Genomic DNA, 25,134 nt, shown 5'->3' on the forward strand with positions numbered 1-25,134 from the left:
TGTAATGTCACCTGTAAGCAATCTGAATAGATAGGTTCATTCTTACGTTTTAGAGAGCTTTTTATTTCCTTTCTGTACGGCACAACTACGGCTGAGAGACCGTTCAAGATGGTGTTTCTTTTTGTGTTTCCTTTTCAAGAGATTCCTGCTGTGATTGGTCCTTTTTTTCCCCCCAAAGTCTGTGTTTTTTGGGCTCAGCAAAAAATCTGTGACTTTAGAAACTTTCCCGGTATTGTTGAAACGACATCGTACAAAATCCTTGGCCTTTTTTAAAAAGTGTAAATGAGGAAGTGATAGAATAAGTTAAAACCACATTTCATTGTTTAGACCGGTAATGTTTTAATTTTAGAAGTTCAACATTTGCTTTTAAAAAAAAAACAAACCAGAAAACACTCCACCAAACCAAAAACCCACTAGTTTTACAAAACCCGTCTTTTAATGACTGTGGATTTTTGAAAACCCGGTCCCTCCGTCTCCGCACGGGAGAGAGCGGCCTGCGCCGCCGCGCTCCCCGGCCAGGCCCGCGCACGCGACGCCGTGGGGCGCGGGCCTACAGCGGCGGAGAGCCGCGCCGGCTCGGGGTCCGCGGCGGAGCCGCTCGGTGTGGTTTTGTGAAGCCGGGTACGCTGCTGCTGAGAACTGGAGTGAGACCAGCGCCGTGTTTCCGATCCCTTCCGGTTCATCCTGGTTTTAGAGAACTTTTGGGAGACAAAAATTGCCCAGGTAACCAGTGACTTAAAAGAAATAGCAGGAACGCGTAAAAGCTTTCACCTGCGTAGTTTTTTCACAATTAATTCTTAAAAAGAGGGGCCGTTTTTACTTTGTACAGCACTGCGTACAGGGTGTCCCTGGTGGGACCCCGGTGTACTGGTGTAACTGGTTTTAGCCATCTGACCTGGTGGTGGTACCGGTGAGCGTCCCGTCGCCCGTTGTCTGGTGAGGAACTGGAGATTGTGTTGGGAAGGGCCAGGTACTGCTCGTCCCGCCGCGCGGCCGCTCCCCGTCACTTCAGCGGGGCTGCTGGCAGGAGTAAGGTGAGAAATATTTGTATTTAGAAACTACAAAGAAACTGTGAATGCATTATCAAGCTTAAATACATCTCCGCCATACAAGCTTCTGGAAAAAAAATAAAAACCAGAGGCCTTATTTGTGTGTTTTTCCTCTGGGAGGAGCTGAACAAAATAAATTTTTTAAATTTTTTTTTTTTTTTTTTTTTTTAATTTATGGTGGGTGGAAAGCAATGGCTTCTTGAATGGCCTGAGCGAGATGGTTTTGTTCTTAGCGTGAAGGCAGAGAGGCCTTTGTACACACCGTATATTTTCTATGTGTTTATTTGAAATTTATTTCTATGTGTTCATCTGAAATCGCAGGGCACTTGGGGGAAAGTATTGAGAGCTGACTGCTGATTTCAGCGCGCTGTGTGACACCCTGGGTCTTTGAGGAAACCAGAGGGCTCTCATCAAGTTTATTTTCAGTTATTCTTCATTCTTTTGAAAATCAGGCCTTAAAGTGATGCATCGCATCTGGCTGGATAGGGGAGATGCATCACTTCTCCCCCATCCAGTGGGAGGGGAAAAAAGAATTGGCTGGACTGGAAGAAATAAACAGCTCAGCAGCGTTAAAAAAAAAAAAATAGAATAATTGGATAATTTTTTGATCGTTGGGTTATTTTGCAGTGAGAAGCCCGTTCCCGTAGCTGTCCTGGCAGGCTATAGCAAAGCGTTCGTGGGCTCTCTGATTTTGCAGGGGAGAAGAAGAAATTATCCCAGGCTTTTTCAAACCCTGGTAAAGGATAAAAATCGAGACGATCGGATTGTCTTCTTGTCCTTCTAATTGGGGATTTTTTTCAAAAATACTTGTTTCAGGCCCAGTTTGGTATTGTTTTTACCAATAATAAATGCCATAATTAAACAGGACATTTAATGCTTTAATTCAAGAAACCTATATGGTATTTCCTTTTTTTTTTTTTTTTTTACTGGGCAATAATAACCATTTCCTGTGAAAGATGGCCTTCATTTTCCAAGCCACAGAAAAGTGCTGATTTTCTGGGCACTTCGGGTTTACCTTTTAAAAAAACGCCCTTGCAGTTAATGTGTGCGTACTCTTGCGCAACGCTTGTTACAGGTTTTGCCCCGGTTCAAAATTTTGCCTTTTCAGAAGGTTATCATTTCCAGTAACGACTCACCTGGGAACAAAGTCAAACTGGCTGATCATTTATTGTCAGAAGTAGAAATATTTGCTGCAGTTGCGAAGGCAGAAAGTGGAAAATCTAGGATGAACCAGCGCTGGGCCTAGCAGGAGTCGTTCCTGGTAACAAGAAATTACAGCACTGTGTTCAAAGAAGATGGCTGAAAGTTCGTATTTTTGGAACTTTCTTCTATCTGGCTCTTTCCCAGGTGATGGTGATACCCAGCATCTCTGGGTTAAGTCTACCAGCACCTTTCCGAGAAAATTTTCTGTAGGGTATTTTTTCATTAGAGTAATAATTCAGAGTTACTGATCACCTACAGAAGGAGCTCTGACAGTTTGAGGTTTCCGAAAATCAAAGTGTGTTTGTCATAAAAATAGATATATTTATTTATTGTGCTTAACAAATTCCAATTAGTAATTGTTTCTCAGGCAAAAAAAATGCTATTCTTGCTGGAGTTTGACGGGTTCTCATGGCTCTGACATCCATGTAGGTTGTTTGGGAGCTTTCTGTTCTCAGGCAGAAATCAGGAGCGTTAGGCCTCGCCCCGCCCAAGCTTTAGCAGAGGTGTTTTGTGTGGGTGAAGTAACGCGGCAAACGGACTCATTTTTTTTCTGAGAGGCAGACCGCGAGGGTTTTCTGGCAGCGAGCAGGCCAGGGAGCGGCCTGGTGACTGCTGCCTTTCCCGGTGCGGCCGCGACCGACCTCGCGTCCCACGTCACTCCTTTGGCGTCGCCGGAAGGACCGAGGAGATCAGAATGGCCAACGGTACGTGCCGGCAGCGTCAGATATAGCGTGATTTTCTTCCCTGGAATCCCAAACCTGTAAAACTCCTGCCCGAGCATGGACTTGTCCCCAGGTGTGGTGGCTGTGGTGCAGCCCGGGGCTCTGTGGAGGCACGGGCACTTCTGAAACGCTTTTGCACGGCGGGTTCTCCGTGTTGGGTCTCCAGTACTCACTTCATGAAACTGGGTGAATTTTGGACATTGGCAGCACACTAAGCTTGTACTTGGAGTCAGTTTTACGTTTTTCATCTGATATATTTAACATTTTGATAAGAAGACAAAGACTAGCTCTAGTAGTTGGGATTTTAGCTTCACTTTTCCCTTCTTTTTAAACATGCTTTGTTTAAAACCATGATATAGAGAGAGTAAATATTTTGTCAAAGTTTTTATTCTTTCATCAATGGCTCAGAAAACAGTGCATTTGCTAAGAAATCCAAGCCAAAATCTCCGATTTGCTAACGAAATGCAGAAGTTCGACACTGACAATTGCTGTACTTAAAAGCTCCTTGGACCAGGTGTTGTTTTTACCATATGGACATTTTAATTAGTAATAAAAATGTTGATCGGGATTTAGTAGCGGAATCTACAAAGCACAAATATCTGCCTCATTTTGCTTTGTTTTACTGGTGTGAATTCAGCTGTGTTTCTCCTTCCATCTCCCTTCTCGGCTTCGTTTACGTAGCCACACCTAGTGCTCTCGGTAGCCAAGCAGGTAGCCACGTCGCTTAGACTACCGTCAAGCAGCGCGTTTATTCCGTGAGCCTGTGGAGCTGCGTTACCGAAAACATCGATTTTAAACCGTTTATCTTCCGGATGGTGCTCGCCCAGCGGCTCACCGATGCCAGGAGTGTTTTAAAGAGCCATTATCTATTTGGTATGTGCCCAATTCCGTTCCTGCCTCCGCGCGCGGAGCGGGATTCCTCCCGCGGCAGGGCCGAGGATGCAGATCCTTCTCTGTCATCTCTGACAGTGACCTTAAATTGTAAAAACACGTTTTGAAAGACGTGTGACTTTTTAAGAAGTTGATGTCCTTTTAATATGCAGAATCTTTGGGGAGGAGGGGGGAAAAAATGTACCCTTTTTAAAATTAAAGCACGTGCCACAAAAGCATGCATTTATAATCATAGGGGTCTTTGTTCTGTACTAAATGCTAAATCAATAATAAATTTAAGATCTGTGTGAAGAACCGCAGCGCTGGAGTAACAGATCCGACTCTTCTGCAGCGTGGGTTTCATAATGGGCTTTGTTCTGCCGGCACGCCAGGAGTACTGCCTGCTGTTCACCTTGCCTCTCTGGCCTGAGCTGTTGAGTACAAAATGGTCACTTCTTAATTTACGTAAAGATTTCCAAAATTTTTTAAGCTTTTTTTTCTTATTTTATACTTTCATCTTTGTTCATGGTAGCAAAAAAATAAGAGTTTCACGAAAATATAGAAATAACAATATGTTTGAAGTAATCTCAAAACATTTTCTTACAAGGAATAACAAAATACAAATAAATTTAGTTTTGAAATATTTATTTCTTTTTCCTACTTTAAAAGTTCGTTAAGGACTGCTTCAATAAAGTGACCTCTATTCCTACTAATGATTATTTTTTAATCCCAATTTCCCAAAATCTTAAAATAGGGATGCATTTAGACTTAAATTTGCATCCCAAAACTCCGTCAGCATTGACCATGGGTTTTCCAAGGGTCTTGCGAGACAGGCACGGACCTGTATAACCAAGGTCCTCCGTAAAACCATTCCGGTGTCCTGGTCATCTGTGGGCTCCGGCCGGTGGGACGGAGGGGCCTGGGAGGGACCCCGGGCACCAGCCTGCATCACGGAATGCTTTGGGGTGGAAGGGACCTTAAAGACCATCCAGTTCCAACCCCCCTGCCCTGGGTAAGGACGCCTTCCACCAGACCAGGTAGAGGTAGAAAGTAAATAATTTGGAAAATTATTTGGTTTAAGCCTTAAAAATGTTGAGAAATATTCATTCTGAATCAGAACACATTTAATACTGGAAAAAATAATGTTATATTACAAGCCTAGAGAACAATAGAGCAGTGATGACACACTATTTTGGGCTTGGAAAGGCACGGGTTGGCCACAGGCATGCCGAGTTCGGTGCCCCTTGGTTTCAGTGAAGGCGTTTCCCTGTTCCCGTGCGATCCCTCTGGAAATCCCTGGGAAACGTGGTTTGTTCTGGTGAGTGGTGCATCAGCAGCTTCCACTGCCACCAGTGACACCAGCTTGGATTTCCAGTACTCCTAAATAAGGATGTGGCTTTGCTTTACCTACTTTATTTTTGCGTCGTGACCCCAGGGCATTGCCCAAAAATGGTTACGCAGTTATTTCTGCAGATTTTGATAGCAGACCTGCATGATGTTGGACCAGGGTAACGGCAAGTTTCTAGAAGTCCTTCTGTCCTCTCCCGCAGAAGAGATTCTCTGCGAGGAGTTCTGGAAATACTAGTTACCATTTTCTGCACTGTATTTCCAGATTATTTAGGAACTTCATTACATGCAGCTAATTTGCATGGGTTTTCTTCTAATTGGTCCATTTGTTATTTACGTCAATCAAGATCAATCTCCGCAGGTGTGGCAAAGCCAGTATTCCCAGTTCATGCGGTTTCCCAATTACAATTACAAGGATTCCTTCCTAAGAGCCCAAGAGTTTGGCTCTTCAAAAGAAAGTGATTACGAGTGGTGGGTGCCGTATGGAAAGGGTTAATCTACTATTCCCATCTTGGTTAATCCAGAAGTATGATTTGGTAATCGAAACGGAATTAAAAAGGGCCGTGGCAGCTGCGGGCTCACACCTGGTAGTTACTCAGACTTGGATCTGGTTGCGTGCGTCGTGAACGTATACGTCGCGTTGGACGGTGAGATGGCTCAGGGGACGCGTGCGGCTCTGCTGTTTGCACCACGGGTTGTGAAGTCATGGACGTTGAAGATGGAAAGGTCTTTCGGGCCATTGGTGCCATTACCTGGCCTGTGTTGGAGTTCTCCCGACACGGAGGGGCTCAAAAACACGATCGTGGTGGGTTTTGGTAGGACAACTCGTGCTAGCCCTCAGCCTCGGGGTCCGAGCCCTGCGTTGGGGTGACGTTTCTCCTGAGAACTCGTCACCAGGGCTTTGGGGACAGGCATTTTATGCTGTTTCCTTCTTTTTGTCTATTTTTTTTGGTCTTTAGCAAACTACTACTAACATTTTAGGCTAGTTAATAATGGAAATGCCCTGCTTTTAGCAAATTTACCAGGTATAAAAATGGTTTGATCAGGAGTACAATTTAAAGTAAGAAAGATGATAGAATTTAAAGTAAGTAAGACCATAGAATTTTGAGAAAATAATTTTGGCAAACCACCTGTTCGTGTAGACCTGGCTTGGTAGATTGGGTAGAGCCTTTGGAAGGGCTGCAGGAAAATTGAAAGACGACAGTATCCAAAATTTAATAAAAAATAAAGTAAATCAAAGTAAAGTCTATAGTCAAACTCCTTAATTGTGATGCATTTGCTGAGTTTCCCTCTTCCATCGTCGGCCCTGCTCCGATGCCATATGGTCTACCATGGAACATTTAACTTGTCAGATATAATGGATTGTCCTGGAAGCAGATTTTTGCTTTGAGCGTTCGGCTCCTTTCTTGCATTTCACTCTCGGCTCCAGGCTGCGGGATGAAGGATTGTGGTGGAAATGCAAAGAAGAGACACGCGGTTGATTCCCCTTAAGAGAGTGACCTATATGCCACGAAATTTTCCCCACGTAAAGAGGCATTATCCCTGTCACTGACCCTAGCAGGCTGCATGTCAGAACCGTTTAAATTTGTCTGGACTTAACAGATTGTGCAAATGTCTCCGAATCAAGTGCTTAGGAATAATAAAGGCTTGTCGTTTCAACTTAGGCAGCGGCGGCGCGCCTCGCGCCGGCCGAGGGATGACTATTATTTATTGTGACCTACATGTAACCTAAGCTGCCTGCCTTGTAGACCTTGGAAATTAAGTCCATCTCCCAAGGCTACTGAAACTTGAAAAAAAATAGAGATTCTCTGATAAGGAACCCAAAGAGCCATTACTCCGTGCTGTAAAGCCGAGGGTAAGGTCGGAGCGATCGTTTCCGTGGATGGGCCGGTAGCCGTTAATTACCGTCATCGTTTCGGGGCTGTGAGAGGCGGTGGAGGTTTCTCTCTGTGGACGCGGGGAACCTGCCGCGCTCAGGACCCTAAAGCGTGAGGAGACACTGCAAATTTGTGAAACAAACATGAGAAATTCTTCCCTGCATCAATTTTTGAAGTTTAATCTCATGTGAGTATAATAAAACCCAATAAAATATTGACTACAAACCCTGGGTTATATTGCTGTCCCGTTCTATGAAGAAATTAAAGAATCTAGGATAAAAAACTGGCCCCGCCAAAGCCGCTCAGTTTTATTTAATATTAGTGGAGCAATATTTCACCTTTAGAGAATACAATTTTATAAATCCATCGGAATGTTGCATTCCTTCCAGGTGTGACGTTTGTATTGAGGAGCGGTCGCTTTTGTGCAGTTATTGTCTTTGCATGTGGCAGCAAAAGGAACGTTGTCGGCTGGCAGAGGTGGGAAATCCCTCTCACAAGGACTTTTTTTTTTTATTTTCAGCGTAGGAATCGGCCTTCCTAGGCGCATTTTCACGAGAGAGCGTTATCGTTGTTGATCGGGCAGCGCTGGAGAGCGCGGGTACTGATGCTATGAGTTTGCCTGGGTTCTCAGCCCAAATTGCGCGTTCCCAAAGCGTTTGGGAGACACCGGCTCGCACGTGTAACCATCGCATCGGGGTATGCATGCCCTCTGCTGGATATTGCCGATCGGAGAGGGTTGGGTGTTCCGTAACGTCGCCGTGCATTCACCACACCATTCCTCATGTTTTGCCGGACGCCGAGAAGCTTGTAGCTAATCCAAATTATCCCCTTGGTTGTTTGCAAAACGTCAAAATTACATCAAAAATAAATGCTAGCTCTTATTTTTTTTTTTTTTCTGTACTGAACAATGCTACAAATAAATACCACGCTACCTGCGCGCGGTCACCCGGGGTCCCGAGAGGGCACCTTTTGTGTCGCTTTGGGACAGGACACAGCCGCCCAACGAGGACGGCTTCTGTTGATGGTGCCGAGGCGTAGATTTGATCCCCGACCTGAACGATAAGGCTTTTGATCTCTTTATCCTCTCCCGTGTCCAGTGCGGTTTGTTTTCGCGGCCTTTTAATAAACGCTACCAGATAGGCCTGGTTCGCAGAGCGAAGATTCAGAGCCCGGGCTTGGGCTGTTGGAAGGTTGATCGCCCTCGTTCAGCTCCGGGTCTTTCCTGGCCTTAGATCCGTATCTAACTGGGGTTAAAGCCGTTCCGGTCTCGTGCTTGAGCGAAAGCCCAGGTTTCCAGATAGGCGATAAGGATCTCGCGAGCTGCTCCCCGGACAAATGAGGAGGGATCACCCTGCCGTCTATTTCAATTTCAAATAGCCCTGTGAGGCTTACTCAGGATAAAACAATATCCACTGCTTTACGGTCAGTTCTTACATATTGCTTTCAGGTCTGGAGCGTTATTGCAACATGGGTTTGTCTCATATCTTTATGAAAACGCTTTATTATTCCGATCCTCTAATATCAGATAATGCTTTTGATTTTTTTTTTTATGTTCTCTGATGCCTGTCTTCATCCCCTGCCCATCTTTTTGACTGTTATATGTTCCAAGAACAAGCAGGTAAAAAACGGTGAATGGGTTTTCTTAAAATTTTTGTTTCTCTCCAAAATAAATCTGCCTATTTCCAGAGCGATACAGGTGTTCGGGCTTAGAGGAGCGTAATTATTTCCTCTAGACCGAAATGCCGTGCACATATGAAAAGGGAAGGAGACTTTACGAAGCCAGATGCAGCTTCACTCTAAACGAAGGACTGTCTCCCATAAACGTTCCTCCCGTCGCGGCTGTTGAGTGTAGGCGCCCGGTTGCTCTGGGCTGACTCAGCGTTGACCTCTCGTGGAGCATCGGGCTCCGCGAAACAGACGGAGCAGTCTTGAAGGTTTCTTCAGCTCATCAGAGTTGGCGTTGAGATAAACAATTGTTTGGTTTAAATACGTGATTTAATTATGAAAGTTTATTATTCTGCTCTCAATTAGCGCATGTATTCGATATTAAGCTCATTAATGTTCCTTGTCCGCAGTATGATTTATTGGTTGCACAACTGCAGCGATGGCTACGCAATGGCGATGCCTGCGTATCCCCCGATGAACTTCGAGGTGCTGAAACCTGTTGCAAAGGGTGCAAGGAACCTGTTCTGACTGGATTAGACACGCTCAGTCCTGTCACACAGCTGTGTCATCCCGGCAAAGAACCAACTATGAGCGTCCAGCCTGTCTTTTACGGGGTAGTCTGATAATCTTGACAATTAATTGATTTTGGTGGGACTAGTCAAGGACTAAGGGACCATTGCGTAGAAGTCTGGTGGAGTATGGTCTTTGATATTCTCTCTTCACATTCTTATAGTTTCAAGCGTAGTTTTGCCTCGGCTATTCTGTTTCAAAAGCACGCAAACAGAGAAATCGCATAAGAGATGCTATTAGTTGGTGGATTACAGAAATAGATTGAGCAATTTGCCTCAGTCTTTTGGGTTGGGTCCAATATTTCATGAACCAAGATCAATGACCAAAAAAAAAAAATCAGTCTGGTGTTTTCATGGAGTAACTGAACGTGCGTAGACGGGACGGTGGAGCTTGGCGCGCTGGGATCGGTCCCTGCGCTGCACTTGAAGCCGTCGGCGGGCCCTGGGCTTCAGCAGGTCGTTCCCACCAACGCGTGGACGGGTGGATGTATGGACGCAGGCGCGGATACGCAGTGTGCGGAAGGACGCAGTTCGGCCTTCGGGGCCCTGGGGAATTAACTTCGCTGAATTTCCTTGCTTTAGGTTGTTCAAGCTCTGTGGCTTTATTTTAGTACAGGGTTTAGGATTTAATTTCCTTTGCATCTTGATGGTACTGTTTTAAAAAAAAAATCTCCCTTTGTGATGGCAGTTGCTCCGGCATCATAACGTCTCTTGAAGAACCATTACTGTTTACTGCTCTTCCGTGGAAGTGCAGAAATCCCTTTTCCTGTCAAAAAGATCTCTTTCCCCCAGCATCGCGCTACATTTTGGGGTGCAATGCTGCTCAAATCATCGGGATTCATACCTTCCCAGAGCTTTGTATCTGCTTTGTGGACCTGCCCTGGCTCAGATGCCGCGTCATCTGTCCCATTTTGTGAACGTTCTTGCACAAACTTTGCCTAAAACCGATCGGATTTCGCCCTTATTGTCTGTACTTCACATGGAGCACAAAGCGGGAGTAGCTCATTACCATGATACTTCCATTACCGTCGGATGAGATTCTTTGTGATGTAAAACGCGCCGTTCAGAACCGCGCTGGAATCGGTCGGGTGTTTTGACCGTATGTCCTGTCCGGTGAGTTGGAGCAGGATGTATATGTAACCCAGGTCAAGCCCCGGTTGGTCACGTAGCCGAGCGAAGCAACTCTCTTTGCTCTTTCAAACCCTTGGAAGGGGAGAAGTCGCAGCTCGGCGGGGACGGTGCCCACCCAACCTTTTCATCCCTGCCTGCAGCCCCGTTCCCTGCCGGCTCCCCGCCCGGGCTGGCAGCCGAGGAGCCGGCGAGCCGGTAGCGAAGCTAGCTAGCGCACAAAGCGGGACGAGCCTCCGGCCAGCTGTTCGCCCCGCTGCCAGGGACGGCCTTCCCATTTGCATCCTTCAATTAACAGCTGAAAAAAATTCCGCTTGATACTAAAAGCATTTTCCTTTTCTTTTTTTTTCCCCTTTTCTTTTTTTCCTCCTTTTTTTTCTTTCTCTTTTTTACAGAGCAAAGTATTAAAAGTTTTGAAAAAAATAAAGAAGCTGCCTGCTGGCTCCTCTGACGAAAACACAGGCAGGCTGATTTTTCTGTCAAGGGCAAAAGATAACTGGACCTGGGATGCTGTCCATGGAGGGCACGTAGGTCTGTAGGTACAGGATTTCTACAGCAGGTCATTTATTTCAGTGAGATTTTTCCTCAGATAATTTCTAATTCTCTACAAATTTTAGTTTGCTGAAATGAGTCAAGTTTTCAAATCTCTGAGGCCAAAAAAAAAAAAAAAAAAAAAAAAAATAGCCCTGTCGCTGTCAGGAGCTCCTGCGCAGAGCTCGTCCTCGTGCGGGGCAGGGTCGGGCGTCGCAGCCCTTCGCTGACGCTAGCGAGCACCGAGGTGAGCGCGGCACTGGCTCCCCGGAGCGCCCGAATCCTCCCTTGCCCCCGCAGCCCAGCTTCGACACGCGTAAGAAAATTGTGAACGCACAAACCCTAGGCGAAGGCAGAAGTGATTCGTGATCCTCGTAGTGACGCAGATAAACCCTGTGTGCTCGTTGCACGCAGAGAAATGTGGAACCCTAAAAGTTCAGCCCGTTCTTCGGGTGCTCAGAACTTTTTCCCAAATATTCTCCGTTCTGCGTTCCTTGTGCCTCGGTGTGGTGACTTCGACACGGAGTTCTCCTCTAATTTGTCATTCTCTGGAGGAGAATCGACCGGGCTCCCTTTGGGATGCGTTGGAGACATCGGACATCAGAGGGAGCAATCATTAATTTTCAGAAACGCTGGAAACGCAATAAGAAAAGAAGAAATAGGTTATAAGCAAAATTGCAGACCTGAACAGAGCAAAATTCGCAACCGTTCCAATTCCAGTCCGTAATATGATTACTTTTTTTTTTTTTTCCTGGGCAGGTTTCCCTTCTTCAGTCTAACCAAGAACTAAATCTCAAATGTAGGGCAGCGGAAACCTGAACTAGAATGTTCTGGTTGAACTCACCTCTCAAAACAAAAGATGTCCAACCCGAAATCAGCGTAACCGCTGCATGGAAGTCGTTTCTAGAAACAGCTTCGCTTCCTTTGCTCTGCAGATGGAAGGAGTTGCCTCGTGCCTCTCGCTCTGCCGGCCAGGAGGCAGCCGAGGTGCCCCGTCTCCCGGGGCAGGGAAGGAGTCGGGGAATCAGACGGCTTGTTTGGGCTTTGGAAGCGGCTTAAATTTTCTACTTAATCTGGTTAGTTTTTCAAAGTACACCATGGAAAGGCAAGTGGCTTCTTTAGTGATGGCCTGGCAATCCTACGCTGCTTTTAAACAAAAATGCAAGCACGATCGTTATTTGTTTATCGGTTTCATTTGGTGAGGAGAAGCGGTGTTTTTATTTTTTCTAGAGGTATTTAGAGAGCGGAGAGTTGGGATCCAGTGTTTGTCAGAGAACAGAGCTGCACATCGTTCCTTCTTTGTCTCTCCTTTGATCGGCACGCGTTGTGGCAATTAATTGGAAATAGAGATCTATATTTACACACAGGCTAGGTTCCTGCCTCAGACAACACCGCAGAAGCTCTTTGTGCCTCACCTAAAGAACAAGCGCGTGCTTGAAAGTTACTCCCCAGCCTTTGTAGGTCAACGTCCTCCATGGCGCTTTGCTGCAGTTGTCAGATCAGAAAGCCACGGAAGGGTATAGATCGTGTCGCGCCTCCGCGGCGCCGCTAACAAATGGCACGTTTTCGCATTTGGTCCTCTAGGTAGAAAAAAATTAATCCGGTGTCTGACAAGATTTGCTATTCGTCTCTATTTCAGGCTCGCTTTTTTTTTTTTTTTTCTCCTTTTTTTTTTTTTTTTCCCCCCCCTCCCTGGCTTACAACAAATATTACTAACGGGTACTTTTTGGTTTTAAAATGTGGACAGCGGTACTCCACGCGGTAAAAGACTCGAACGATTAATGCTACCCTTATGCCTCTTTTGAGTAGTTTTAGCCATGGGGCTTGGCACTGCCACCGTTGTCTTTGTGCCAAAAAATATCCGCAGCGGCTGCCGCATTCTAGTACTAGAGGGTTGTCTCGAAAATTCCGCAGTGAATGCGTCGGGTGTCTACATCGCCGGAGACGCTCTCTCTTTTCTAAAACATTTTCCAAAAAAAAAAAAAAAAAAGGGGGAGAGAGAATCTCTCAACCTCAGAAAAGGCACGGTGCAGGCTGGGGTGTTCGAGCGACGGAAAATGATGCATAATGTACAGTAGACGGGGAAATTCAGGGGAAGCTTTTGTATTTGTGAGCACAAATAGTTGCTTAAAGAGCCTCCTCTTGCATATTATCAGCGCTCTCGCAAATTTTATTATCTGAAACAAATGTGCCAGTGAATTTTAAGCAGAAAATCACCATCAAGAGTGTAGCTAATTTGAAAGGGACGGTTTATACAAAAGATATCCCCCCCCCCCCAAATGAAGCGTCGTTACAAAAAGTATGATAATTTCATAATTACCGCCGATAGTGAAACTCTACGTATGTGTGGCGTTTTAACAGTTTCTTGACTTTTTCCTACGTTTGGGTTATTTGTTCTTCGTCGAGGAGGCAGATTTCTAGCCCTGTGTGGGAACAACAACGACAAACGGAATAAAGTTAAAGGCTTCCACCGTCAGCACGGAATGCGTTCGCTCCTGCTCTCCAAAGCTAGCTGTGCGGCGGGAAAAGCGGAGGGTATCGATGAAATCTTTACAGGGAGCATAATCCTAACAAATAAAATAAAATAAAATAAAAAATTTAAACAACAACAACAAAAAAAAGTCAATCTCCTGCTGGCTGCTGTGCCGCTTTGGTACCTCGCAGACTTCGACAGAGTCCTGGACGAGTGCCCATTGATGTCATGGAAACACTCAAATTACTGAGAATGATTCATGTCGATGCTGTTCTCTTATCCTCCCCCACACAAATAGAAGTCGATTTTAACCCTGACAACTTGTAATTTGCGGTGGGTTTATTTTTGTATCTGGATAAATATTTTTTAACAACTGAAATTAAGACGAGGCTGCCTGTGTCTGATCCGATAGAAAAGCAGATTGCCGATACCCCGGCAGCGGCGAGACGCGCCTTCCCGGTACCCTGTGTCGCCGCTTCCACTTGCTTCCCCTCCACCCTCTTTTTCTGTTTGGGATTTTTTATTCCTTTTCCCCCCTCCCCATCCTCATGGCTTATTTGCATCGACTGTCCGGCCCTCTTGGGGCGGTGGGAAGTAGCGCACGGAACTCCAGGCACGCCAGCGAGAGGTTTTGTTTTCGCATCTCGGCGTTGGACTCCGAGATCCGTAATTAAAATTGCCTTCTCGTTTCAATTATTTCTGCAAAGGCTTCCGGTTCTCCCGGCCTGAGGGGGGCTCTGGAGCGGGCGAGCCGTCTTTTTTGGATAACCAGAGAGGAGCGCTTTCAAAAGTTGTGACATGTGCAAACGGCCTATAAATTGCAAATAAATCTGGGAGGTTCTTGTGTGTAAGTAACTATTTCATATGGAAAACACCAAAACCGATCGAGGAACAAAAGCGAGCTCTAGAGTTTTGAATTCTTATGGGGGGAAATGTGATTTTTTTTATTCCAGACCACTCAGACTGGTCCAAATTTGGCAATAACACCTCTCAACAGTGATCGAACCTAGTAGTTGTACGTTAAAGGAAAGGCTTGTGGAGTCGGAACGTGGCCGCACCATTTTGGCTGTGATGAAAATGAGCTCCGTCGTCCTTTGTCTAACGATCTGCCTCGCCACGGCTCCTCGACGAAATCCCGGTCGCGCGGGGGAACGCGAGGGGCCGTGCCAGCTAGGGACCCCCGGCCGCCGCCTGCCCCGCTCGCGCCCCTGCGCTCTGCGAGCTCGGCGGGACGGCCGTTACCACAATCTGACATTTCCAGAAGCAGCCAAAGGACGTTGTTTCACGGCTTCGGGAGGCGCAGTGGCTTTATCTGGGTGGCGCGGGGTTTGGTGCGGGGGCTGTCGCCGCATCTTTCGCGCGCCGGCCTACGCGGCCGCGCCGACCTGGCGTCTCGGCGCGGAGGTGGCCCCGGCGTCGCCGGGAGTGGCGCGCGGAGATAAAGCCGGCAGCTGGTCCCTGGGAAGCGGTACCGCGTGCGGTGGGGTTTATGTCTGAGCCTGTAATAAAAACTTTAATGTTATGAGTGATTTTTACTGCGCTCCTGGATGTTTTGTTAGATAACGCCTCCCCCCCTCCCGTGATTATCCTCGCCATAAGGGTGGGCTTTTAGTGTCAATATGTTTTGTATCAGCCCTCTCGGCTGCTCTTTGTCTCCGGAGCACGTGGTGCGGTGCTGCTCAGCCATGACTTAATGCTCTGCAGAAACCAGCTCTTCCCTTCTTGGTTTCGCTCGAGTCCCTTCGAACCGGAGAGAACCTCGGTTTTCCTGGCTAAATACAACGGAAGCGGTACTGCGGGCCAGGCTGCTGGCTCCAAGTGGTAAAGGCTGCCTGGGGAAAAAAAAAAAAAAGGAAAAAAAAAAATAAGGACACTTAAGGCTGGCAGGAAGTCTCGGCAGTCACTGGGCCCCCGTTCAAATCCCAGTGCCGCTGGGGCAGCCGCCACGTTGGGAGCCAACGGCGAATTCCCAGTCAGCCTCTCCTTCCCAGGTTGTAAACTCCATCATGGCCACCATCCCGGGGGGAATTTACTCCCAGGAAAGAATTGTGCTGGGAATTCGCTCCCTGGGCTCTCCTGGGCGAAGCTGGCCATCCAGAGAGCCAGGCGGGATGCGCTGGAGGAGGTCTCCTTGCTCCTTCAGCCGGCCGGTGGCTGCCCGTTAAATCCCGGTTGCGAGAAACGCGCGGAGCAGCGCGGCCGAGATGAGGAAGTTGATTTCCCATCATCATCCTCAGCGTGAAAAAGTGCTAATCCCTTCTTTTTTTGCCAGCGCAGCACGCGGGCAGCAGTGCCTGTGTGTAAACAGGGCTGGGAAAGTGTGGTGAACACCGTGTGAAGTGCTCGGAGAAGCTGTGCGTGTCTGTTTATGCCTGTTACACACCGATTTTTTTTTGTCTGTTTTGTTAACAGGTAAAACAGAAAGGGGTTCCTACTCATCCTATGGAAGAGATTCCAATTTGCAGGGTTGCCACCAGGTAAGTGGCCGCCTGCTCGGCGGAGGGTTTGCGATAAATACTCTGGGAAAGGAGGTTTGCTGCTCAAAGTCGTGCCGCTTAGGGGTAGGCTCCTTCGCAAGACGCCGCGTCGCGGAAACGGGCTTCCTTTGCAAACGCGGGGATTTAACCTGAGCTTTTCCAGCCGGGACGCGGTTCCTGGAGACTCCGAGTACTCGGGGTGCCCTGACGCCGCCCCAGCCGGAGCTGCTGGGAGCTATCGATTATTGTCCCTCGCAACAGTGCCGCGCTGTTCGGCGCTGCCGCTCCTTCCCGACGGCGCAACTTCGGGAATGGCGGGAGGGGAGCTCGCGGCGGCCCTCAGCTTTGGACGGCTACCGCAATAAATTAGAGTTTTCAGAGAATCTGTACGATGTTGTGTGAAAACAAGGTTGTATTGAGGGATAAAAATGTCTGTGAAAATATGATTTGTTGTCCCTTTTTGTTTGGGAATTGTTTTTGGCTGGAAGTCAAGGCCAGCAGGCTAACAGCAAAGCCGTCTCAGGGGAAGCGTGCGTGAGCTAGAAAAAGAAGAGTAGTTTAATTAAATAATAAAATGCCAATGTAATACAAAGGTATAGCGTGCGCGCCTGTGCCTCTCTGCACTTTGCATTTGCATACTTTTAAGTCTCCCGAGAAAAGTCGGAGTCTAAAAATCCTATCAATAGCCAAAAGTCTGTGCTTTGTTTCGAGACAATTGATTTTTTTTAAAAGACTCTCTCTTTTTAATTTCAGTAGCAATATTAATCGTCTGGTTTAAATGCGTTTTGTTCTTGAGGAGTGCTGGGCTTCTTTTCCTTTTTCTAAGAGCGGTAGCTTCACACTTTGGAAAACTATTGAAGGAATTTAATAGCCTTCTTAATATTCAAAGCTTTTTACTGTTCAAATCTGCCAGGAAGAAAAAAAAAAAACAACAAAAAACTAGCCAAAATGCATCGTATTTCCCTATAGGAAAGGGAAATAGTCGATCCCTTCTTTCCTTTCGTGTGTCCGTGTTCTTTAATAACGTGGGGAAGCAGTCTGTTCTTCCATTGTTTGGGTTTTAGAAAGCATTTAGCGTAGAAAAATGAACCCATTGGAGCAATTAAACAGAAATCTCTGTTGGCAGTGCGCACGTGTACGCGCTCGGTGGTGTCTGGAGACCGGGCCTGTGCCCTCGGACAGCTGCTGTCGCGGCGTGCCCCTTCCCTCCGCAGCCCTCGGGCGGGCTCCCGCGGACGGACGGGCTCCCGCGGGCGGATGGACGGGCTTTCCTGCGCAAAGTTCCGCGTGCTGAGCTTGGGCTGGGAGAGGCGAGAAGGGCAGGCTGCTTTGCCTTGCTTAGAGCGCAGTCGCACACATGGTTCTGTGTGGAACAAACTGGAAGGGTGCAGAGGTGCTCGCTGGTGAAGGTTTACAGGCCAAGCCTTGAAAGCAAACTTAATCGTCATAGAATCATAGAATCTTAAGGTTGGAAGAGACCTCCAAGATCATCAAGTCCAACCGTCAACCCAACACCACCACGCCCACTAACCCATGTCCTGCAGTGCCACGTCTGCACGTTCTTTGAACGCCTCCAGGGATGGTGCGCTGAACCTGCACGCACATCACTCTTTAGCGGGTCGATAAGTGACTGACTGATTTTACTTGCCTTACCAGCACAGGTAAGTGAAGATCACCTGTACAACACGACTGTCGCCTGGTCCAAAACAGTGGCCGTAGCTCTTAATTCATTTTAGGAGCCATTTTTAGATCCTCTTGGCTTTAAAACCCTTGTGTGCTTTTGCTTTCTGTTGTTTGGAGGGAGCGGGATGTGTTCCCGTCCCCAGTGCTTGCACAGCGTTGAGAACAGAGTCCGTCCAAGGGTGAGACCCGGCTCTTCCGCAGCTGCAGCCTCCTGGAGATCCCGCTCTGGTGCTCTCTTGGACCTGCTGCGGTTCCTCCTGGGGAACTGCCGGGTAGTTGCCTTAACGAGGACGGTTGCCTGCAGAAACGGGCAGCGCAGTTTCCACTTCGTCTTTTCCTGCAGCGCCAACTGCCTGCAGTAGAAGTCCGCATGCCGTTCCCGCTCGCCAGACTTCTCTTCTGGTCCGGAACGCAGCAGAGGACAAACCTGGAAGCGCCAACGCCTTTCGGCGAGCTCTTTCAGATTGCGTGAACAAGAGGATAAGCCCCGATGTTCATTCCGGTAAACGAGCCGGAGGCTGTGGTTGTCGCAGGAGAGTGAACGCGTTGTTTTCCCCTGGATGACAGCATGGAATAATCATTTTTTGCACTTCGGTAGATCAGTTCTGGAGTTCCCGCAGAATTCCGTTGGTCAGCTCTCTGGGGGGATCCTTGACTGTGGCTGTGTGGTGGTGCCCTGTGGTTGTGTAGGCTCAAAGAAGAGCTGATGGAGAAAACCTTACCTACCCACTCTCCTCCTCTGTGGTTTCATTCATGAAAACTTGAGGAATCTTAGCAAAATACCACCAAAAAAAAAGTACAAATTATAAAAATTTTCAATCCATGAAATGAAGTCTGTCATTCTACCACATCCATCCACTTTCTTGTCATGTAATAGAAGAGTGAGTGAAAGCGGATGACCAGTGCCCAGACAGGAAGGAGAAAAAACACTTCTAAAATAAGAATCTCTCGAATTCCTGAAAGGTACGGAAGGAATAACGCTCAGTGCCGAGGCTAGACCATCTGTTGTCTTTCTCCAGGCTGCAGAGCTATCAGGATCCACCAAATTATTAACGAGTACGAACCTTCAGGCTTAAAAGAAAATTAAAAGCTACGGAGCCCATTGCAAGGTTTCTGGGATGTGCTTTCACACGTATTGAGAAAGATTCGCTCATCCAGACAGAAGGTAGCGAAGAAAACTCGGCGAATTCCAAAGGAAATCCTGGTGGTGACACTGCGGATCGATGAGAATCTCCTGAAGCCTTGGGTTTTCCGAGGGACTGGCACAGCGGTGGTAGCCGCACGAGCTCCTTTTTTCCTAAACCCAGGAGGAGCGTGCAGATTTTGTTGATTTCGGAAAGGTAAATTGCTACCTCCAGATGTGATGCATTGCTCTCCGTAGATGAGTTCCTGGAACAATTAAGGAAAACTAAATACCTAACGATATTGAACTTGCTACCTATTAATCTTCTGGTAGGAAAAAAAAACCTAACAACCTCTCTTCACACAAATAGCAGCGATGATGGGAGGTTGCATCCCCACGCTGCGTTCACACCAATGAGAGAAGAGGTCGGACGCGCAGCAACCCATTTACTTCCAGATGATTTTTGTTTCCGAGCCTAGGGCCCAATTGGGCTCTGGCTGAAAACCACGGCAAATACAACACTGATTGCAGCGGGAATGGAAGAAAGCTCGTCCTGGGAACGATTTAATTCCGTTAGAGAGAAGTCATCTACGGAACATGTGCCGAAGTTGGTGTCGAGACACTTTGGAAACCCTGGCTTCATTGGTGCTAATGACAGAAACCTCATTTCGTTCAGCGAAGTCAGGATTTTGCATGTTGTCTTAATTCTGTGCTGCTTACTGCTTCCCCAAAGATCAATATTTTTTTGTGTTGTGCTGGTTTGGGGTGGATTGGCAAGGCAGTGGCAGTAAAAAAAGGGCACCTACTTGATTTCTCTAACTTTACTCTTGTATTAGGCTGTACTCTTGGTTGGGTACTCGTTGTAAGTAAGGGACTGCACGTGGCATCTGCGTCTTTATCCGAAGAGCTTCACGTAAATCAGCGCTTTAAGGAGGTAAAGGCAGGAAGAGCTGGAAGAAAGGATTTGGTGGGTGGAACGGAGCATCAGCCGCCCCTCGGCAGCATGGCAGGGTGAGCGTCGGGATGGGAGCCGGGAAACACTCCGGAGGAGACGCGAGCTGGAGGCTTGGCTTGTGTAAATCCCCAGCGACGGCGAAAACCGAGGTGCTCGCTCTACGGTGTTCGTCAGTGCTACTCCTTAGCGCGAGAGGATCTGGCCACACAAAATGTAATGGTAACACGTGCTGCTTGCGGTAGCGTGGCTCCGCTCATCCGTTACCAGTCGATGAGCCTGACTTTGAGTAATCCGGAGCGACTGCGCTGCTCTGAGCGCCAGGTAATTCCAATCAGCGGTGAATAAGAGAGCTGTAAAACGAGCTTGATGGCCAGAAAACATACAGCGTAGATTTCCCGGGCAACGCGCGAGATGGTATGTGGGAATAAATTAGAGAGTCCTTTGCAAATGTGCGTTATGCCTTTTTGGCAAGTGCCTACCAACAGATACTTAGCGTTTAAGGCGTTTTAACTTAAAGCAAAATCCCTAAATCCTAAGACGACTTGTTTTTACTACTTAGTCTTTCAGAAAGTGAGTCTGAATGTTGGTTTTGGATGTACTGGTTTGCTTGATGTTCAAGAAATCCTCTCGGAGGCCAGTTGGAACCATCCCGCTGGTAAAAGCCGGCTCTGGAATGAAGTGTGAAGGTAAAAGCTAGTGGAGTTGTACAAGCTCAGCCAGCTTTTTTTTTTTTTTTTTTTTTTTTTAATAAAACACAACTGCTACCAAAATATAATAAACTTTCTCCGGATTGGGATCATATAGCTGCAACAAAATGGCTCCTTCGTGCGTTTACAATGCTGTAGGCATCCCGGGGCGGCCCGCCCAAACCCGCAGCAGCTCTGTGGCTCTCCGGGATTTCCCGCGGGGACCGTATCCGTAGCAATTTCTTCGAGGGATCCAGTGGTGTGGGTTTCCTAGAAGCTTACGATGGCGGGCGCAGCAGGCTGCCGGGTCAAGTCACCGTGCCAGTTCTGAGGTTTCTAGCAAGTCATTGAAAATTGTGTGCAGACCCAACTGGAGTTCGGCCTTCCTGGAGCTGCTAAGTTCTCCTGTCTCCTCTCCCATCGGATCCAACTCCAAATATTTGCTGGGCCATTGCGGTCTCTTTATAGACACCCTTTCTGGACGTCCCTCCTCCTGCGTGGTCATGGATCCTCTCTCCGTCACGTCCTGTCTTTTCCTACTCCCCCGTCCCTCTGGGATGGGTGAGAGCAGTCCCTGGGACGCCATCAGGCTGTGCTCCCCTCTCCGTTCTGCGGACAGGCAAGGAAAGCCCTGGGTTTTGATTTTTGAACGTCTGGGGCTCCGGGAGTGTAGTGCAGGGAGGATGTGGCAAACCTTTGACTTGGTATTTTGTACAGAAGTAACAATCTTGCTGGAAAACCTTCAAATGAGCGCAGTGGAAATGAGAGGAAAGATACGGACGGCTTCGGCAGCGAGTGCGTGTGGATTAACTCTGCCCGGCTGCCCGAGCCCGCCTGTCCGTGCGTCCAGCAAGGCCGTGAAGCCTTGCGTAACGCCGTTCTCCTCGTGCTGAGAAGGGGCGCTCACATCTCAGAGACCTCACCGATGAACGCGCCGATGCTGCCCCGGGCATTTAAGCGCTCTCGGTTTTCTTGCGTTTGATCAGCGGCGCGTTCTTCAATATCTTGCAGAGCGCTTGAGGGGTTGGGTTTCTTTTTCCCTTTTTTATGGCCTGCCCACCTTTTCCTCGTAAACCATAAAAAATGGGGCCTGCAGACAAGGGAGGTGTGAACAGGGGCGGGCCGCGTGTCTGCACACGGAGCCGCTGCGCTCTGAACCGCTTCTCATTTGTACTTCGCTCATGAACGTCGGGGCGAAGAACCTCCGTTTTATTGGCATTGTATACAATAAGTTATTAAATTTCATCTCTGTAATACACCTGCAGTAAAATAACAAAACATTACCGCGCTTAAGGAACATGTGTGTGTGTGTCGCAACGTTCCGCCCCTCCCTTCCCAACAGCTGCTTACGCCTTTCGAGATCCGTCGTGTGTATTCCCCAGAGCCCACCTCTAATAATCGAGACACATCTGCCATCGCGGTGTTCTAGGCATATGTAGTTTTATTGAAAACCCTACCTGTATAGAAAAAAAAATTAAATAACTCCTGCCTCAATTAAATTGGCGAGCTACCTTTTCGGAAGATCATATTGCAGACCTCTGGAGACACGGCGAGTTCGTTTTCTTCTTCTGTTACAAATCACTTAGTATTTTTTTGCTTAGTCAAATAACTAGATTTCCTCCCATTCGGGTGGCAAGATCCCATTACCTGTAATAATTTCTCCTTCGTTTATAAAACAACCCACAAAAGCTGTACTGAGGTGATAAAAGATACCTAACGTACCGAGGAATTTCGGAAAGAAAAAGAGCTCCTTGCCCCTTGAGTCCAAAATTCCTTCCGGATGGTTACAGCCGTACTTCTTCTGTAGGTACAACCTTGCTTTTGGGTTGAGGAGATGGAGTGGGTCAACTCTGAATCTGCTTTTCCGTGATGTTCCTGCCGCAAGGACAAACACTCGATGCAAGCGGATGAAATTCTGGCTACCGTGAGGTTGGTGGCCAAAGCCCCGCTGAGTTCAGCAGGGCTGGGAAGCAGAATTTCGCCGGGTGACTTCGGTGGGAATTTATAGCTGGAGAAGGTTCACCTCTGTCATCGTTTCCGCTCGAGCATCTCGCTTCGGGAGGTGGAATCGTTGCTCCTGCTCCAGAAATTAGCTCTAGCGCCCGTAAAGTATCCTCCTGTGAGCGTGGGCACGTTGTGGACTAATGTTTTCGATGTTAGAGCACTAAAATAATGACATAAGAGATAAAATTTCCGTGTTAATCAAACGTATTAGAGGAACAGACTTAAGTTCAGATGTCTGAATGGCTCATTTAGCAGAACTCCTCATGCATCCAGAAAGACATGGTTTCATTGTCCATGTCGTAATTGAAGAAATGCTAAAACCCAACACTGCAATTTAGTGGTAAGAGGAGCGCTTTTCTCTTCGCCCTCCGGATCAAATGTTAAGCTGAGGGCTATTTTGTCGGCGGCGAGCATTCCAAGGGCACCTTTCTGGAGCTTATAACCTGGCAACAGAATAACGCCGCGACTTGTAATGTGCAATAATAGGTTTGTGTTGTGGTTGAGTGCTAATAGGAGCTGGGTTTGCCTTCGCGGTCGCTGCGCTCCGACTCTCTGTGCTCTCCTGAGCATGAGAAAAAGGGGAATGACGCTCGCCTGTGGTTGTACGGTGGCACGTCGTGGGCTCGCTGTGCTGGGTGTTACTGGTTCAGGTCTGGTCAAAGTTTGATGGACCTCCAGCAAAAAGGCAGGCTGTGCTTTGACTAAATCTGGCGATTTTCAGGACTCAGAATTGACTGTTGAGTGCCTCAGCTGAGCTGCAAGGTAGTGATAGTTCAGCCAAGGTCTGAAGAAAAACGTCACTTGCTAGACTACCAGAAGTTCTTACCAGTGCGATGGCTGTGAGGACAAGGACGTCCTCTCACAAAAGACGCTCTGGCTTTAGAGCTTTGCTCCCAGAGCCATTGAGGTTGGCACCTCTGCTCAAGCAGGGGCAGGACCACGTCCAGACAAGTTTTAAGTGATCTCCAAGGATGGAGACTCCGCAACCTCTCTGGGGAACCTCTTCCAGTGTTTGACCACTGGCACAGTGAAAAAGTGGTTTCTTTTGTTTAAGTGGAATTTCTGTATTCCGTTGTCTCCGTTATCAGGTGGCTTGGGTCACTGACTTCCAGAGGGTTCAGGAAATCTCCTGACCTAATTTCTGACACCTCTCAACTCTCCCAGAGCTGCCACAAACGCAGGTGGCCGCTGTAGGCCGGCGCATTGCTCGTTTCCACCGGACCATTTCCAATGGCCTTTTTACTGCCCAGAAGTGACCGGGTTCTCCCGCCACCCTCTTCTGACATGTGCTTACCTGCTGCTTTGCGGGGCAACGAACAGCATCTTTAATCACGCTTAATTACCGTGCCACCGCAGGTAGGAGCTTCCCACACAGAACAGCGCGGGGTGGAGAAACGAGATCTTTCACGGGCGCAGATAGCTACAGAATGCTAATTATTAAAATAATCCCGATTTTCAAGATGTACGCTACTCCAAATTTAGTCAGCATCCGTATTTACGACAGCTATTCTGCAAATCCTAAAATGTCTCTCTTTTTGCAAACTTTTTTGCAGTATTTCTAGTTGCAGTGTAAGCAATCTGTAAGCTGTCCACCTCTCTGAGTTTCAAAATCCAGTGCATCTCTTTTTTGCGTGGCTTAATAATAATATTTTAAGTCATTCAAAGACAGGAGTAAGTAGTTCAGTACATGGATATGGGCAGAAGTCAGTGTTTTAACGCCTCCGTCCTTGTGTGATTTATTCTTTTGCTCCTTGGCTTAAAAAGGGAGCAGTTACTTTGGACAAGTAGAGATTTTGGGGATTGTATGAGGATATGAATCCCACCAGCTAGTTAGGTCTGGAATAATTAAAAACAATGACTAAGTTCTGCTATCAGCCTGCCTAAAAAAAGCAAACCCTCTGATACCTCAAACACACGCGACATCAAATCATTGAATCACAGAAGGGTTTGGGTGGGAAGGGACCTTCAAAGCCCACCCAGTCCAACCCCCTGCCAGGAGCAGGGACATCTCCAACCAGATCAGGTTGCTCAGAGCCCCGGCCAACCTGGCCTGGAATGTTTCCAGGGATGGGGCACCCACCACCTCTCTGGGCAACCTCTTCCAGTGCCCCACCACCCTTATTGCAAAAAATGTTTTCCTTATATCCAGTCTGAACCTCTCCTCTTTTAGTTTAAAACCATCACCCCTCATCCCCGGGGTGGAGGTGGCTGGCGGCGCCCCGCGGCTCTGGCCGGGGGCGGCACGGACACGCACCGCTCCTCTTGCGCAGCGAGCGGCTCCCGGAGCTGGCTTAGCTGCATTGTCCCCCCTCGGGAGCAGAAACCCACATTTTTGGTGCGGCGGTGCCCAAGTTAGGACCCCACATCTGTAGCCTGGGGGCCACCCGCCAACGACTTCGCTGAGCCTTGTGGTGTGCCTTTCTCGCTTCCCCTTTCCTGTTTTGCTTGATTCTCATTGTTCCCCTTTCATGGCTTTTTTTTCCCCCCTATAACTGACTCGTGTTTTGCCGCAGTCTGCGGCGGGCGCCGCGATCGCTCCGCTCAGAGGACGAGCGCTGAGGCGTTGGACGCGTCCCTCGCAGGTGGAGGAACCGCGCTCCGGCCCTTCCGTGCCCGTAAAACATCTATGGCGTTCGGCGGCAGCCCGTAGTTCCCCCGTGCAGCCAGCCTGGTCCCAGCCCGGTTCAGCTTAGGAGCAGCATTTTTAAACCTTCCCCCGGCAACTCCGGCTTTGAAAAGTGCCGAACGCGTCGCCGGTGCTCAACAAGAAAT

At 47.9% G+C, this 25,134-nt stretch overlaps 1 protein-coding gene across 7 annotated transcripts in view; it reads left to right on the forward strand.

Annotated features, from left to right (window-relative positions):
* The window catches only part of TCF4 (transcription factor 4), a 192,636-nt gene that overhangs the window by 80,113 nt on the left and 87,389 nt on the right, over positions 1-25,134 (forward strand). For all 7 annotated transcript variants that reach the window (XM_086769696.1, XM_086769695.1, XM_086769694.1 and 4 more), the window contains one exon: positions 15,847-15,911. In XM_086769696.1, coding sequence (XP_086625822.1) covers positions 15,847-15,911 — 65 coding nt within the window. The remainder of the gene's footprint in view (positions 1-15,846; positions 15,912-25,134) is intronic.

This window comes from Chlamydotis macqueenii, chromosome W (assembly GCF_036417535.1).
Source record: "Chlamydotis macqueenii isolate bChlMac1 chromosome W, bChlMac1.mat, whole genome shotgun sequence".
NCBI classification, from domain to species: Eukaryota; Metazoa; Chordata; class Aves; order Otidiformes; family Otididae; genus Chlamydotis; species Chlamydotis macqueenii.